At 35.1% G+C, this 15,739-nt stretch overlaps 1 protein-coding gene across 1 annotated transcript in view; it reads right to left on the minus strand.

The window, feature by feature from the left end:
• The window catches only part of LOC122015710, a 30,725-nt gene extending 18,758 nt beyond the window's left edge, over positions 1 to 11,967 (minus strand). The window contains exons 1-5 of the mRNA XM_042572729.1: positions 11,724 to 11,967; positions 11,477 to 11,624; positions 11,244 to 11,341; positions 234 to 350; positions 14 to 157 (exon numbers count right to left, since the gene is read on the minus strand). Coding sequence (XP_042428663.1) covers positions 14 to 157; positions 234 to 350; positions 11,244 to 11,341; positions 11,477 to 11,624; positions 11,724 to 11,828 — 612 coding nt within the window. The 5' untranslated portion in view covers positions 11,829 to 11,967. The remainder of the gene's footprint in view (positions 1 to 13; positions 158 to 233; positions 351 to 11,243; positions 11,342 to 11,476; positions 11,625 to 11,723) is intronic.
• Between the last annotated feature and the right edge of the window lie 3,772 nt (positions 11,968 to 15,739).

A 15,739-nucleotide genomic window follows, 5' to 3' on the forward strand; every position in this document is an offset into this window, starting at 1 on the left:
CAGGGAAGGATACATAGATATGTTTTTCTGGTCTACTAAAAACAACTTCGTCTCCACCAATAAGAATAATGGATTTTTGCTCCACTGTTTTCCCATTTACTTGTACAACACCTTTTGCCCCGACAGTTTCAAGTAGAGTAAAAAAAGCACCGCCGCGCTAACAAAGGGAACAATAGATTTCTCAAGTGAAGAATTAATCAGTTATATGGTGGAGAAAATGAACAAGAAGGTACCTTCATTTGCCTTAATACACAAAGAGTAGTTCCCACAGTAGGATCAAGCAATTGCAAATCACATTTTTTGCTATTACCAACAGTGAATAAACTACTGCAAATGGAATGCGAAGGATTCTGAAAATAATAAATCAGTATTATCATCATACAACCAAAAAAAAGAGGACATGAAATACAGCAATCATATGTTACAAAGGCAAAGAAACAAAAAGAAACCAAACTTCCAAATGAATGATGCTACAACTTCCCTCATATGTGAAATCATAAATGCCACATGTTTCTTGTACTACAGCAATTGTTTTAATTAAAATGCTATGTCATATTCACTCCAGAAGCAAAATTTTCAAAAACAGTTTACATCAAAGCATATTCACACAGTCGTCCATGATATCCATGATTTACAGGCAAAAAGAGAAGAAAAATCACAAGATTATACTTACATTTAAAATTCCAAACAAAATCAAAGTAAGAAGTTGTGATGTATATTCAACATTTCATTTCGTCACTGGTTGAAAACAAATTACCAATAGCCAATTCAACATCAATACTACTGATTGTCAATGCAACATTAATTCTCATTCTGCTATCTATTATCTTCTTACATTGATATTCTAAAACTTTTTCTGATCTTCTAATATCTGTAATAGGTCACTGTTCTTTTTAAAATTCAAAATCACTTCATAATATTCCCATTGTTTTATTTAATAAGTTTTCAATAGAATTTCAAATTTCAGGTTGGGATGAACTTTGAAGTGAGGTTCAAGAGAAGAACGAATTTTATAAAGAACCTGTTGAAAATAAAATATTAATTGCAAGCATCCTTCTCCATTTCCTAGATGAAGCATGCTTCCCCATTTCCCAGATGTCCTTTGGGCTTCCCTAGCTTCCTTTAATGTCTTCTTTGAAATATGTATTTCATTTACTTTCTCTCACTTTACATTGTATTATATCTCTCTTGTACATTTGCAGAAGCAGGAAATAGAGAACTAGACCTATTATTTTCACATCTCTTGGCATTCTTCATGTATCAAAGCAATTCTCTACCAAGGAACTATCTCTTTGTTGAAATCTCCCCAACCCTCTGTTTGGATGGGGTGACGGAAGGTTCATTAATAGAAGGGGGAAGGGGAAGGGGAAGGGGAAGGGGAAGGGGAGGGGGGAGGGTAAGGCAAGAATTTATCTTACCCTTGTTTGGGAGCCAGGACAGGTTCATTCAGGAGGAAAGAGAAGGGAATGAAGATTAAATATATAAAATTACAAAAATATTCTTTTTTTGAAAAACAAATTTGCATGTGGAAAAAATAAGGGTAAAATTGGAATAATTTTTCCTTCCCCTTCCTTACACCCCAAATTGAGGTGTAAGAAATTTCGCTGATTCCCCAGCATGCAGGGATAACTTTTACCCTTCTCTCCCCTTCCCCTCTATAACTCACTCCCTCCCAAAAAGTGTAAAAATTCTCCTTCCCTTGTTTACCCTTCCCTCCCTTTCAGTCACCTCCTCCCAAACAAAGGGTAATTGGTTGCCTTTCTTCTTCATATCATCATGTCATCAACCAATGTACCCATCATCAACAATTCATATATCTCTGGTTTCAAATTTAAGAGCCAAAATTACCTTCAATGGTCCAACTCCGTTAGAATTTTCATTTGCAGAAAAGGGAAAGAAGATTTCCTTACAAACCACCTCCAATCGACGATCCAAATTTCAAGTCTTAGCTATTGAACTCCATGACCAACAAAGTAGGTGAACACTTCCTATTTCATCTAACTGCAAAAGGCATCTAGGATGAGGTAAAAGAAACATACTCCCAAGTTAAAAATACCTCTTAATTATTTGAAGTCGAGCAAAGCATTCACGACCTCAAATAGGCAGACCTTTCTTGTCTCCAAGTGGACACATTTGAATCACCATAATGGACAAACAAAAATGATGTTGAAACTCACCAAAAGCTCACTGAAAAAAGAACCTTAAAGTTCCTCTTCGGATTAAACGCCACATTCGACAACTCGCAGGCATGAATTCTAAGCCTTAAGCTGCTGCCTAGCATGCAAAAGGTGTTTGATGAAATTCGCTGAGAGGAAAGTCGGCAAAAGATAATGCTTGGTCCAACCACAGCCATCGAGTCCACTGCTCTCTCCGCGTAGCAATTCCAGTAGTGTCCTGCAAATCAAACCGAGCAACAACCTCGCCAAATTTGCCCGTCGTGCTACCACTGTCGAAAGGTGGGTCACACGAGGGAGAAATGTTAGGTCCTTCATGGAAAGCCAGTCGATTGGAAGCCAGGGGCAATGTTCCCACCATGCACACGCTGCTACTCCACATACATGAACACCGCTTGTCTCAACCACTACCCTCCAAAACCAGATTGAGTCCCTTATGAAAAACTCCGAGATGAAGAACTTACACCACGGGAAGAATGGGCCTCCTTCGCTGGACCAAACAACAGAATGAGTCGTGACTTCTAGCAAAGGCAAAATGGTGCTCCTCAAGCCCAATTTGATGAGGCCACTAATTCCTCTGCCCACTTAAATCCTCTGGCCCACTTAGGAATTTTCCCGATATTTGAAAATAAAACTAGGACGTTTGGGCAAGGATTATCGATTCAGGAGCATCGGAGCAAATGACGGGTGATATATCTTTACTCCATAACTTTGTGCCACAAGAAGACAAGTCAAATATCCGTGTTGCTAACAGAGCAATGGCTAAAATCATCGGTGTTAGTTCAACTAAAATAACACCAAACAAATATTTAAAAAATATTCTTTATGCTCCCACACTAAATTGCAATTTATTATCCATCAGAAAATTGACTCATGATTTAAAATGTCATGCTAAATTCTTCCCTCATCATTGTGAATTTCAGGATACGGAGATGTTGAACTGTGTTCAGGATACGGAGATGCTGACATGTGTTCAGGACTCTATATTATTCGCGAGATTCTACCTCTACCTAGTTGTCATCTTTTCACTAAACATGTTGAAATCATGTTATGACACCAAAGGTTAGGTCATCCAAATTTCTCTTATCTTGCCATGTTGTTTCCAAATCTATTCCTTAATGAGAAAATATGTTCTCTTCAACGTGAGACTTGCCAACTTTCTAAACATACACGGCCCCCTTCCCAAAAATTCACTATAAACCATCCAAACCTTTTGCACTCATTCACAACGATGTTTGGAGTCCATCCCAAATCAAAACTCTCACGAAAAATTGCTGATTCATAACCTTTGTTGATGATCATACACAACTCACCTAGTTGTGTCTAATGAAAGAAAAATCAAAGGTTGGTCATATATTCGAAAAATTCTTTGTCATGATCCAAACAGTTCCATACATCCATCCAAGTACTCAAAACTGACAATGCAAAAAAGTACTTCACCTCAAACCTAGAAACGTTTCTTAACTCCAAAGATATCATTCATCTCAGTTTTTGCGTCGATACTCCACAACAAAATGGAGTTGCCGAAGTTGCCGAACGTAAAAACAAACACCTCCTGAAAGTAACTTGTTCTCTAATGTTTTCTCCAACGCACCCAAAATCTTCTAGGTGATATTGTCTCTACCACCACATACCTCATTAACTGTATGTCATCACGCATGATCAACTTCCAAAGCCCAGTTCAACATCTTCTCCAATCTTTACCATACACCAAACTTCTTCAAACACTCCCACACACCAAAATCTTTGGGTGCACATCCTTTGTCCACATCCACAAACATCATCAAGGCAATCTTGACCGTCGCTCCACCAAATGCATTTTTCATGGATATTCATCCCTTCAAAAGGGATACAAATGCTACTCACCTACCACTAAGAGTTTACATCTCTATGGATGTCACATTATTTGAAAGTCAACCATACTATCCCAAGTCTGATATTCAAAGGAGAACTTGAGAGAATATCATCCCAAAGAGCCTGAAATAATCCCTAACACAAACACTGTGCAAGCCTACTCCTAACACAAACATTGTGCTTGAGCCTACTTATGACATAAACACACCCCTACCGAACCTAAACTAATAGAAGAAGTTTGTGTATATACTAGACGAAAAACACGCTCACCACCCGTCCAAAAGTTAGAACCATATCCAGATCCTACTTACACTCATATAGATATGATCTTAAATCATTAGTCTAATTTATCTGGCGATACCAATTGCTCTAAGGGGTCAGATCATGCACAATGCACCCCATTTCCAATTTCATCTCTTATGAAAGGCTATTCTCAAAATCCCGAGCATGTATAGCCTCCTTCGACAACATTCAAGTCACATCCAACATTAATGAAGCTCTAAATCAGACAGAATAGAAACAGACAATAGATGAGGAGATAAGAGCACTGCAACAAAAACATAGCACTTGATCCATCTGCGAACTACCAAAAGGAAAAAAAAGGCAATTGGGTGCAAGTGGATATTCAAAGTCAAACACAAGGCGGACGGAACAGTTTAAAGATTGAAGGCACGACTGGTCACAGAAGGTTTCTCAAAATCTTATGGAATAGATTAACAAGAGACCTTCGCTCCAGACACTAAACTTAACACAATTAGGATCCTCCTTTCCTTGGTCGCTAACAAGAACTAACAGCTCCACTAATTAGACATCAAAAATGTCTTTCTAAACAAAAACTTGGATGAAGAAGTCTATATGGAAGTTCCATCGGGAATCAAACCATAACCTAACAAAGTATGCAGATTACACAAATCCTTGTGTGGCCTCAAACAATCCCCTAGAGCGTGGTTTGACAAATTTGCCACGTCTGTAACCAAACATGGGTACAAACAATGCTAAGCATACTACACTCTACTTGTAAAAATCTTAACTGACAACAAACTCTCCATTCTTATTGTTTATGTCAACAACATCATTGTCACAAGGGGCAACAAGAAAGAAATAGCAGGAGCTCCTTACAAGAGAATTTGAAACCAAAGATCTCGGAGATCCAAAATTCTGGCAAGATCAAAACAAGGTATTTTTCTTTCACAACGAAACTACACTATGGATCTACTAAAGGAAATTGGAATGCTTGGATGCAAACCAGTGGATACCCCAATGGATGGATCAAATAAAATTGGTTCTAAAAAGGACCAGATATCAATTTTCTGTAAATGTGGTAAGTCAATAAATCATCCCACATAAGAACATATGAAAGTTGTTTATAGGATTCTCAAATATCTTAAAAGTACTCCGAGTAAAGGACTACTATTCCGGAAAACTGAAGAGGCATACACGTTTACACTAGCCGGAAACGTTAATGACAGACGATCAACCTCAAGCTATTGCATGTATGTAATGGGAAATTTGGTGACTTGGAGAAGCAAAAAGCAATCCGTAGTGGCTAGGAGCGGTGCTAAGCTGAATATAGGGCTCTTGCTCTTAGAATCTGTGAAGGAATATGGATTTGAAGAATTATGAATGAACTCGGAATCTCCACGATGAAGACAGTTAAACTGCGATGCAATAATCAAGCAGCTATCAGTATCACCAAAAATCTAGTTCACCACAATAAAACAAGGCACGTTGAAATTGACCGACATTTCATTTAAGAGAATATGACAAACGGAAATATGGAACTCTCATATATTTCATCTCGACATCAAATAGCTGATATTCTCACAAAGGCTCACCCACGCAACAACTTTGAAGAGCTACGTGGCAAGTTGGGCATGTACAACCTAACTTGAGAGGAGTGTTAAAAATAAAATATTAATTGCAAGCATGTTTCCCCATTTCCTAGATGAAGCATGCTTCTCCATTTCCCTAGGATGTCCTTTGGGCTTCCCTAGCTTCCTTTATTGTCTTGTTGAAAATATGTATTTCATTTACTTTTCTCTTGCTTTACATTGTATTTATAGAATCTCTCTTGTACATTTGCAGAAGAAAGACAGAGAGAACTAGTCCTATTATTTTCACATCTCTTGGCATTCTTCACAACCTAAAGTAACATCATATATAAAGCATCTGGAATCAAACCTATACTGTTAGCACTAGTCAAGACTTTTATGATAAAGTTCACAATTAAAAAGCCAAATCAAGCACAGAGTCAAAACATAGTTTTTCTTAACTTATCATAGCTATATCCTAAGCCAACTATAAACTAAAAATTCAGGTGTTGATCCCATTAAGACATGTATCTTATAAGATCAAGAATTAATCATCTCCCTTATGAAGAGCAAACTTATGATTAAGGCTAACAAACCCCCTTCAGTTAAAAAAAAACGAGACTAAACTTGAATCATGGATCCAACTGCAAGAGTGAACGCCAAAAAGGCTCAGTTTGCATAAACAGACTAGTGAATCACAATGAATGATTAACTATGTAAATAACTACAGATAACATCAGAACAAGTCATTTAAACTCCCAACATGTACTATGATGCTATGATATAATTGGTGATATGTTATCCAAAAAGCTTGATCTTTCAAAGGCTAAATAATTGATTTATGGTTCAGCATTTCATAGTAAAATTTATAATGAAACGCCATAGAAAATCTGTAAACCATGAGACTTCAAAAGCAAATCAGCTTCAACAAAGTTCCAATTCATAAAATTCGGATTGGATTCATGCTTAAGTTTGTAAGCTGGCCAAACTACTACAACACTCTCTATGCAAGAGATCAATGAGAGACCATGGTACCCATTGGATTCTTGGAAGGTAAGAAGCCGTGACAAACCAATCATGGTCGGTCCAAAGTCTGGATAAAGAAGGAGGATTGCGTTAAGTTGTCAATCAGCATTAAAACTATGGCAAATATTCAATGAATGGATCCATTAAACTATTGTGCTAATGCTAGGCTGTTTCCCAGAAGGAACGCGTTACATGGATCGACTGTAACACTTGACAAGGACCGCTACATCTCCAGAACTCGGATAGAGTGCTAAATATACAAGAATCGCGTTGCAGGGTCCGACTGTAACGTATCTGCAAGGACCACTACATCTCCATGAGAACTTGGGTATAGTGTTAAAATGGCAAGAATTTTCACACCATAAGTTGGATAAGAACAAAGATAATAGGAAAACTAACAATCTAAAATTTAGAACATGAAACCCTCATTGGTAAATTAATGGAGGTAATAGATACGATAATTAGGAGAATAATTAATTTTTTGAGTGTACAAGAGACAAAATGGATAGGAGAAAAGGCAAAACTGATAGAGAACTCAAGTTTTAAGTTATGGTACACAGGAAAGAATAAAGTAAGAAATGAAGTGAGTATCGTTGTAGATAGTTCGTTAAAGAATGAAGTTATTGGATTAGTTAGAAAGGGAGATAAAATTATAGCCCTTAAGATAATAGTGGCGAAAAAAACTATGAATATAATTAGCATATATGCACCACAAGTAAGATTAGATGAAGCTACCAAATCAAGATTTTGGGATGATTTAGATGAAATATTACAAAATATCCCGCCAAATGAAATGATTTTAATAGGAGGTGATCTAAATGGGCATGTCGGAGTAAAAAATAAGAAATATGAGAGGGTATACGAGGGTTATAAGTTTGGAACGAGAAATGAGGAAGGAAAAACTATATTAGATTTTGCGATAGCATATGACCTTATATTAACTAATACGTTTTTTAAAAAAAAAAAAGAACACTTAGTCACGTTCAAAAGTGGGAATAATAAATCGTAAATTAACTTTCTTATGATTAGGAAGAAGGATAGAAAGATGTGTAAAGATTGTAAGGTCATCCCTGAAAAAAGTTTAACTACCCAACATTGGTTAGTAGTGTTGGATATACGCCTCAAATATAGTATCAATAGAACGAAAATTATATGACTCCTAGAATTAAGTGGTGGAAGTTAAAAGATAAGAAGGTAGGAGTACAAGCATTAGGTGAAATATACGGTGATTCTAATACGACATGAGATAAGATGATATCAAAATTGAAAATAGTAGCTAAGAGTGTATTCGGTGAGTCAAAGGGGCAAGCACCACTAAGGAATTTTGGTGGTGGAATGAGAAAGTACAAGAGAAAATAAAGAAAAAACGAATAGTTTATAAAGAATTATATATTTGTAAGAATGAGAAAAACTTAAAAAAATATACAATAATCAAGAAAAAAGCTAAGAGAGGAGTGAATGAAGCAAAAAATGAAACTTTTGAACGATTATATAAAAAATTATATATAAAAGAAGATGAAAGAGACATTTATAGAATAGCTAAATGAAACTTTACAAAATGATAGAGGAATTAAGAAAGATTTCTTACATACAATACAAGCAAGATGGTTGAAATGGAGGAGAGCGTCGAGTGTTTTATGTGACAATAAAGTACCCTTAAAACTTGAAGAAAAATTCTATAAAATCGCAATTAAATTTAAAATTTGTTATGTTATATGAAGTTGAATGTTGGGCTATGACTCGAGCACATGGGCAGAAGATAAGAGTTGCAGAAATGAGGATGTTAAGATGAATGTGTAGGCATACAAGATTAGACAGAATAAGAAATGAAAGCATTTGAGAGAAAGTCGAAGTTGCATCTATTGAGAGAAAACTCCAAGAGACATGTTTAAGATGGTACGGGCATGTACTTAGATAACTAATAAATGTTCAAGTTAAGTGATGTAAAATTATGACACACGCATATCAAACGAGAAGAAAGACCAAAAAAGGTTTGATTAGCAACAATAAAATATGATAAAATTTATTTAAGTATAAATGATAATATATAGGGATGTAAATGAGCCAAACGGTTCGCGAGCTATTCAGAGCTCAATTCGGTAAAAAGCTCGTTCGAGTTCGTTCGTTTATCTTATCGAGCCGAGCTCGAGCTCGATTTCGAGCTCGACAGTTTTATCGAGCCGAGCTCGAGCTTAAGGATATTCGGCTCGTGAGTTCGCGAACATGTTCGTTTATAGGCTCGCGAGCCAAAAAAAAACGAGCCTTAAATCGAGCCTTAAAACGAGCCTTAAACGAGCTCTAAAACGAGCCAAAAAAACGAGCTCTAAAACGAGCCTTAAAATGAGCCAAAAAACGAGCTCTAAAACGAGCCAAAAATGAGCTCTAAACGAGCCCGAAAACGAGTCCGAGCTCGCTTAACGAGTTAGGCTCGTTAACTTTGATAATCGAGCTAATAACGAGCCGAGCTCGAACTGTTCGCGAGCCTGATAATTCTAAAACGAGCCGAGCTCGAGCCTTGTGATAAAAGCTCGATTCGAGCTCGAGCCGAGCTCGAGCCCGAATATAACTTAAACGAGCCGAGCTCGAGCCTGATACTGTTCGGCTCGGTTCGGCTCGTTTACATCCCTAATAATATAGTAGAAGATAGAGCTCAATGGCATAACAAGATACATATAGCCGACCCCACCAAGTTAGATAAGGCTTAGTTGTTATTGTTGTTGGTGGTGCATGTTAACAAATTGTGTTCAATCATAATAAGGACCTCATTTATGTTTCATCAAATATCATATATAAAACAAGTAAAGATATTAGAGCTAGTGAAGTTATATAAGCAGTGCATACTATACTAACACAATATCAGCGATGGCATATTATTTTCATTATCGAGTTATATAACTGCTAGAAATCATATATGTTATTGTATAAATCATATATGTTACTGTAGAAATCATAAATAACATTAAATCTGCAAACATCATTTGATAAAATTAAATCATTAATTAATAGTGCAAACTACAAGGCTTATTTGGGACCTAAATCACATCTAAATAAGGATTAGAAGATTTCTCTTAATCAATAGAAATTTAACTCAATTGACGCTATTAGAGAGAGATGAGGCACTCAATCCAGCTAGTGGTAGTTTACAGATAGTAGCAAGGTTAAATAACAGATCTTATGACAATCACAAATATTGGCAAGTTTAGAAATTTAAGTTGGAATTCAAGAGAGGCAAAAAAAGCCTCTCACCCTCTCATGTGCATGTTTACTAGAAATAAAGTTAGGATAGGCAAAAAGTATGTTAATCCTTGAGTTTTCTAAATCAGCAAAATTGTGCATTTTTGCTATCAATTTGGCAGATTTCAATCATTTTCATCTAATTTCTAATAAGATCTAACTCATTTCATAGTAATTTCTTCAAATCTTTTTTTTATTTCTCTGACAATCTTGGTGACTAACCACTTTTTAGGGAATAATCAGACCAGCCTTTGCTGATACTAATCCAGCTCAAGCAACGCATATCGGTATTGGTACATTGTTTCCATAGTCTACGGTGAATACAAGTTAATATCTATAACCACTAATCTATATATTGGCATCGTGCATCATTTAGACTTCAAATTCAATATTTTGAAAACTGTGGCCCAAACATAAAACAAAGAATTTATCAAGTCACTAATAAAAAGTAACTTAGAACATAATATAAAATTGATTTAAGATACAATGGGCATCAAATGGACTTCAACAATAACAATAAACACGAAAGAGTCACGGAATCATATACAATGGTGAGATTTTAGCTACTAACTGTGCTCCTACATAAGGCTGGTAGGGAATTATCATTTATTATATCAATTATCATGTTTAGTGATTTTTTTTTTACTTTCAGAATTAGATTTAGCTACAATTGTTTTAAATATCTTAGAATTAAGTATTTTGCATTGTTTAGGAACCCACTAACCTCCATCATGAATGCTCAAAACTTTTAATCTCACTGGCATCTAGAAAGTTATGGTAAAGAAGGGAAGTTACCTTTTCATCCAAAGGCTTGGTCCTAACTCCTAAGATTTCCACTAAAAATTACAGATAAATGCGTACTCAAAGCTCACTAAAAAGTATATCAAAAGGATAGCCATCCCTCAAACCAGATGAATATGTCAATATTTTCGTGCAATGAATAGAAATGATGAATTGACAACTGGACTATTTTAAGTGCAAGAGAAATACATACCGCATCATGAGGCAAAATATAAGAACTCATAACATGCAGAGTCATCATTTTTGGCAGACCAAAACTTATATAGAAGCCCTCTTAAGGAACAGCACAAAATAGACTACTATAACAAGACCGATCAGAAAATAATCATATTAATCATCACACCTGAGAGAATTGAGATACAAGCTTTCCCCATGCAACGGCCCTTGTTGCTGCTACTCCTTCCGCATTTTTCGTCAGCAGATCCAACTGCGGTGGACGCTCTACATGCAGGAAAAATCAATCAAAGTTGAACAGTTCAAACTCAAACCCTAAATAAAGGATCTATATCTTTGTAGAAAACAAGCCATAAAAAACGGTGGAGGAGCAAAAAAAAAAAAAAAAATACGACATCATACCTTGAACGGGTAACTCAATATGGTTATCCACTTCCATGTCCACCGCTAGAGCCTCACCAGGCGAATCCGCTAAGGTTATCCCATCTCCACGAGCCGACAACTCCTCGCGATTCAACTGCTGCTTCTCCCTCGGCGGCAGCGCCTCCACCTGAAATATTCCCACAAAGCCCCAGCCGAGGTAGATCAGAATCCTTGCAAAAGGCCGTGCAGAAAGGAGATCGACATCGAAAGGGGGAAGAGATTGCACCTTCGGGCGCTTTGCGCTGGCGGGAGCCGCCGCCGACGAGGAAGACGATGGTGAAGGGCATCGCTTGGCAGCAGCCGCGGCTGAGCTTCGTCTCGTCTCGACCATCTCCGCCCCTCGCTAACCCTCTCCTTCACTGATCCGATCCCAAAGCTCCACTCCGGAGAGAGAAAGAGCGGAGAGAAAGAGAAAGAGGACCGAGAACCGAGAAGCTTATTAATCTAAACACCGCCATCTAATTAATCAACTCCCCGAATGTTTATCTTTAGAAGATTCAATAAATTATTTAATTCTATTAATGCTATAATAATACAGGTCAGGAGAATAATTAGTGTGAGAATAAAGAATGGTAAAATATTTATTTCGGTAGGAATATGGAAAATGGTAAAATAATGAATTTAGTCGGAACAATCGGGGAAAAACAGAATTCAAGGAAGAAAATTTACATACTAATTTAATTTTCCCAAAATACTTTAATAAAAATAACCGTGTTTGGAAATGAAAAGTGGCTTTACAAATTAGGAAATTATAGTAGGAATTTTTCTGTGTGTGTTTTTTTAATGTAAATTTTATTAATTATTTTTTAAGAAAGTATTCTCACCATACTTCACATGCAAAGTTTATTTTAGTTCTGTATTATTATTTATTTATTTATTTATTTATTATATACACAAAATTATTAATCTATGGATCTTTTCCTACCATCAAAATAGATATTTGAAATTTAATTATTCTCCTAATCAATTTATCAGTAGGAACAATGGATCGATGAGCGAGGAAAAACCTAACTTTATTGCGGCAAGTGAAAGACGTGTAGGATAAGAACACCTAGCTTTGTCGCAGTAAGTGAGGGTGTGGCCAAGAAAAACTAACTTCGTCACGACGAGAGAGGGGAGGCTCGGCGTGGCCACAGCTGACGTCGTAGTAAGGGAGGACGCAATGACAAAGGGCACGACGAAAGAGGGCTGGAAGGGCTTAGGCAAGGAGAATAACGAGAGGAAAAGTTGAGGGAGGGTGCAGCATCGTGATGAGGGTCGATGTCACGGTGAGGGAGGGTGCGGCGAGAGAGGGCAAGGTGCAACAAGGGAGGGCATGGTGAGAGATTGTTGTGGTGCGGCGAGGAGAATCGCGAGGCTTCTGCGAGAAGAGGAAAAGTTAATTTTCTATATATATATATATATACATATATATATATGTGTCCATTCTTAGATGAGCGACCTGAATGCATCCGATGTGGAACAATCTGACACTAGGTTGTAACAAATTTCATCTCTTTCCTCTCTCAACTACATGTAATAAAATAAAAAAAAATTCTGTTCTCTCCTTTGATTACGTACAAAAACCATTATGATTTTAATTTTTAAAAATTAATACCACAACTTAAATTCACTAGTCATCGCTATGGTGCTAGTATTTAAAAAACAACACCAAAATGGTGTTGGTTTTAAATATCAACATTAAGGCGTTATTGGTTTTAAGGAGAAATTGCATTCAACAACCAAAAATCAATATCACAACTTAAATACATCAGTTATCATTATAGTGTTATTATTTTTTTTTTCAAAAAACAGTACTGCCTTAGTGCTGGTATTTAAAAATCAACATCAAGAGATGTTGTTGATAAAAAGAGATCTACCTAAGTGTTGTTTTAAAATAGCACCACCTTGGCTCAACTTGAAAACACCAGCCATGCTTGTAGTGCTATTTTTTTTTAAACAACACTATAGTGGTTTTCACATGTAATCAAATGAGAGAGAAAAAAGAATTTTATTTTAATTTGAGAAGAAAAAAAGAAAAGTGGTTACATACAGATGAAAGAAAAAAAAGATAAGATTTGTCACAAAGTTGCATTAGATCACTCATGTTAGATGTCATCCATGGTCACTCGGTTAAAGATATGCAAAATATCTTCTAATATATATATATATATATATATATATATATATATATCCGAACACTGTGCATACACTCAGTCACCCATATTGGGTGCCCAATATATCACCATTCTATATATATAGACTTTGGATATGTTGGGCATCTAACATAGATATCTAAGTGCATACGGTGACTATATATATATATATATATATTTATATTTGTGTCACATAATTTATTGGAGAATAAATATGAAGTCGTTACCTTAGCGACTTTTTCAAGATGACTCATACTCTCTAGAAAAAAAAAATAAATCATGGACCTTTTATATAGTGGGGATCAGGTATCCATTGAAATATTTTATACTTACTAAAAATTGAAATTGACCTCAAAATAAATATCAACTGAATTAATCCATAAAAAATATGTGATATAATTTATTTCTTTTATAATTAATGTCCATTCTTCTGGATGCAATTATCTAAATGTTCATTCTTATTGATCATGGAATCTAAGCTTAGAAAGAATTTAAATAATTAAATAAATGAATAGGAAATGGTCGCATGAGGTTCTAACGGCCACCACAAACTTAGAAAAAAATCTGGCAGGATGAAACTTGTCATTTTCACAGTGGATTTTCTAATTGAAACAGGGCCAAACTGCCAATGAATGAAATGGACATTTGGTACCCCATTGACCTGGTGGATAAGGTCAGCAAAGGAGTCTCCAGACAATCAAGGCATTTCTCATGACTAAGATATTTATACGCCCTTTTGGGTGGAAGAAAACAGGAGTTTTAGGCTTTATATAAAGGAACATTAGCTGTAAGGTCTTGTCTACGGCTATGGAGAATTGGATGAGAGGAATCAAGAAATATGGAAAAGTAGGTAGACTTTTTTTTTAAAGACATTTTACGCGACCACCACGTGAGTAAATTTCGATATTAACCAAATCCCACCCCTATTTTTTATAATATTTAAATTATGTACCATATTTTTGAAATGTTTCTCTTCTTTCTCTATAAAAGATCCACCCGGCAAAAATTGACCTATAGACTCGAAAAATTCGGATCACTTCGAATCAAAATCAATACAATACTGAAAACATCTTACATTCGGATTCGAATAGTGTAAATTAAAAATAATAAATTTTTAAACTTAGACTTAATAAAATTTATTATAAGTTTATATTATAAGGGGTAAGACAATGATACTCAAATCAACACTATTAATGAGTTCTCATAATTTCCCTATAAAAAAATATTAAATTTTTAAATGATATAGATTCATCAATCATACCTAACTGATAGACATAGAAAATTTTAAAATATTTCAAACCAAAATTAATATACTCCTTAAAAATCTCCTTAATACATTTACGCCTTCAAATTTAGATTTAGAGTAGCAAATTTTTAGATTGATAGAGTTAAAATTTAGAAATGTGCACTCAATTTAGTTTAATATTCTCAATTTACGTTATCAAATTTAATTACAAGAGTATAAATATACTAAAGAGATTTTTAAAAATATATTAATTTTAATTGGAAGTAAGGTGTCTTGGGAATATAATACCTTAATGGGATATTATAAAAGTTTTGTACGTATAAGATAATACAAAATTTACTTAAGCATTCAGTAAAATAAAGTTTAATCATCAATCTTATTTTATTTTAATAAAAAAAATACTATAACATGATTATATATATATATATATATATCGATAATCTACGAGCTGAATTTCACGCCCATTAATTTTGAAGGTGTGGCTCAATCATGGTTATTAATTTTGAAGGTGTGGCTCAATCATGGTTGGAATTTAAACCCACCACCCATTTTAAAATGAAGCTTAACCTCAATCTTATTTTGCTTAAAATATAATAAAAACTTCAATTATTTGCGTAGATGTAATTATACCTTCATAAAAATATTCAAAGTATATATATACATATATTATATAAATCTTTGGAAAATATAAAATCATATTATGATCGAAATATAACCTTTAACAAAATAGATTTCTAATGATTTTTTATAAACCTTAAGGATATTTTATTAACTATCCATTGGGTAATTTCAAAAAACTTTTAGTTGAAAAAGAATCGACCAGATCAATAAGTAGGTATTAATATTTGAGAGACGAGCATG

The sequence above is a fragment of the Zingiber officinale genome, chromosome 8B (genome assembly GCF_018446385.1).
Source record: "Zingiber officinale cultivar Zhangliang chromosome 8B, Zo_v1.1, whole genome shotgun sequence".
In the NCBI taxonomy this organism is placed as follows: Eukaryota; Viridiplantae; Streptophyta; class Magnoliopsida; order Zingiberales; family Zingiberaceae; genus Zingiber; species Zingiber officinale.